The 2559-nt window shown below is 58.5% G+C and overlaps 2 protein-coding genes across 2 annotated transcripts in view; one reads left to right on the top strand and one right to left on the bottom strand.

Moving 5' to 3' along the window:
- Positions 1-832: 832 nt before the first annotated feature.
- Positions 833-1621, top strand: EMH_0053300 (uncharacterized protein; the record flags this gene model as incomplete). Its single annotated transcript, XM_013496988.1, has 1 exon — positions 833-1621. The coding sequence occupies one exon, from the start codon at positions 833-835 to the stop codon at positions 1619-1621; it is 789 nt and encodes a 262-aa protein (XP_013352442.1).
- Positions 1622-1863: 242 nt separating this feature from the next.
- Positions 1864-2559, bottom strand: part of EMH_0053310 (uncharacterized protein) — a gene marked incomplete at both ends in the record, with an annotated part of 3217 nt that continues 2521 nt past the window's right edge. The window contains 2 exons of the mRNA XM_013496989.1: positions 1864-2015; positions 2555-2557. Coding sequence (XP_013352443.1) covers positions 1864-2015; positions 2555-2557 — 155 coding nt within the window. The remainder of the gene's footprint in view (positions 2016-2554; positions 2558-2559) is intronic.

The raw sequence follows: 2559 nt of genomic DNA on the forward strand, positions 1-2559 counted from the left end.
TGTAGCCTCAGCAGCTAGCCGCCAGAGCCTTATCAACTACCCACCGTCGCCTTTGCAGCTAGCCACAAGCGGAGCAGCAGCTAGCCACCAGTGGCTAGCTACGGCATCAGCAGCAAGCCAGCTAGCAACCTAGCTAGCTAGCTAGCTAGCTAGCCATAGCGACTAGCCAGGATAGGCTCAGCAGCTAGCTAGCGGCTCCGCAGCTAGCCGCCGGCTCCTCAGTCGCTAGCGAGCTAGCGCCTCAGTAGCTAGCTAGCTGGCTAGCTAGCTAGCTACGTAGCTAGCTAGCTAGCGCCTCAGTAGCTAGCTAGCATCAGCAGCGCCTTTGCAGCTAGCCACCAGCGGCTCAGCAGCTAGCCAGCAGCTGATGCTTTTCCTCTATATCTCTTTCAGGTCGTCAGTAACGTAGCCTTAAATATTAGGGTTTAGCTGCAGCAACTGCTGCTGCTGCTGCTGCTGCTGCAGCGATTGCCGTTGCAGCAGCTGCTGCTGCTGGGGGGCGGGGGTAGCTAGCTGAGTGGTGTGGCTAGCTAGCTACCTGCCTGCATGGCGGTAGCTAGCTGGATGCTCCGCTGTCGTCCGCAGCAGCACGAGCAGCAGCAGCGCAGCAATACGCCTACTGAAGCGCCTGCTGCTGTTGCTGCTGCTGCTGTTGCTGCTGCTGCTGTTGCTGCTGCTGCTTTTGCTGCTGCTGCTTTTGCTGCGGCTACTACTCACGCTGCTGCATCTACTGCAACTTGCATGGCAGCAGCTAAATTAACGGAGAGAGGGGGGCAGCAGCAGCAGCAGCAGCAGCAGCATAGGCACAGCTGCTGCTGCCGCTTCAGAAGAGATGCTGCAGCAGCAGCAAGACGTTGCTGCTGCTGCACAGCCCAAGCAGCTAAACGCTGCTGGAAGGCCGCACCCACACACGCCGCACTGGCGAGAGAAACACCTGCAGCAGCAACAGCAGCAGCAGCAGCAGCAACAGCAGCAGCAACAGTTGCAGCAGCAGCAGCAGCAGAAAACCGGGAAACACCTACTGGCCCCTTGCGATGCAGCAGCAGCAAGCAGCAGCTGTGCCCGCCGCTGGCATTTACAGCAGCAGCAGCAGCAGCAACGCAACTCCAGCCAGGAAAGGCAGCAGCAACAACAGCAGCAGCAGCAGCAACAGCAGCAGCAACAGCAGCAGCAGCAGCAGGGGTTGCCTCACAAGCTCAGGGTCACCCCCTCCTGGGGATCTGTCCAGGCAGCACACAGCGACTTCAACTGCAGCAACCACAGCAGCAGCAGCAGCAGCAGCAGCTGTTACATAAACTACTGCAGCAGCAGAGAGACCTCCACAGGAACAAGAACAACAGCAGCAGCAACAGCAGCAGATGCAGCAGCAGTAGCAGGCGAAGCATCAGCAGCAGCAACAGCAACCGCAGAATTCTGTAGCTGCGGCAGCACGAGAAGCAGCAGCAGCAGCACCAGAAGAAACAGCAGAAGCAGCAGCAGCAGCAGCAGCAGCAGCACCAGAAGAAACAGCAGCAGCAGCAGCAGCACCATCACCAGAAGCAACAGCAGCAGCAGCAGCAGCAGCAAAGCTAACTTGGGAGGCTCTCAGAGGTTGGCCCGGCGAAGCCCACGGGGATGCTGACGACGGCCTCCATGTCTTTTCTTATGTGTGCAGCAGCAGCAGCAGCAGCAGCAGCAGCAGCAGCAGCAGCAGCAGGAGAAGCTGTGGTTCCCTCGCCGCTGCTGCTGCTGCTGCTGCTGCTGCTGCTGTAGCTGCTGTAGCTGCTTCTCCATCGATCTGCTATTGTCTTTGCTGCTGGCAGCAACGGCTGCCGCTGCGGGCGTCTCCTCCAGCTGTCTATGGGGATAGAAAACAAGAAACATTTATCCTTGCTGCTGCTGCTGCTGCTGCTGCTGTAGCTGCTGCTGCTGTAGCTGCTGCTGCTGTAGCTGCTGCTGCTGTAGCTGCTGCTGTAACTGCTGCTGCTGCTGCTGCTGTTGCTGCTGTAGCTGCTGCTGCGGGTTGCTCGCTGCCGCTTAGATGGAAGGAAGGGGAAGAGGCGGCCTTCACGCTGCAGCAAACATATACAGCAGCAGCAGCAGCAGCAGCAGCAGCAGAAACAGAAATAACAGCAACAACGGCAACAGCAGCAACAGCAGTAACAACAGCAATGGCAGCAGCAGGAGCAGCAGCAACAGCAATAACAGCAACAGCAGCAGCAAGAACGAGAGATACGGCGATTTCGCGACCGGCAACAGAAGCAGCAGCAGCAGCAGCAGCAGCAGCAGCAACAGCAACACAGCCGGCAGCATCAACAGCAGCAGCAACAGCAGCAGAAAATACAGCAGCAGAAGCAGCAGCAACAGCACCACACCGTGCATCAGCAGCAGCAGCAACGCAACATATATCAGCAGCAGATATGCTCACACGAGTCGCAGCAGGAATGCCGTTGAGCGAAGACCCAGCAGCAGCAGCAGCAGCAGCAGCAGCGGCTGCTGCTGCTGCTGCTGCAGCAGAAGCTGGGGGTTTGAAGGGGACGGAAGAAAGGAGGCTTTTGTGGCAGCCAGCCTTTACGGCAT

The sequence above is a fragment of the Eimeria mitis genome, genomic scaffold (assembly GCF_000499745.2).
Source record: "Eimeria mitis Houghton genomic scaffold, Emh_scaff2404, whole genome shotgun sequence".
Taxonomy (NCBI): Eukaryota; Apicomplexa; class Conoidasida; order Eucoccidiorida; family Eimeriidae; genus Eimeria; species Eimeria mitis.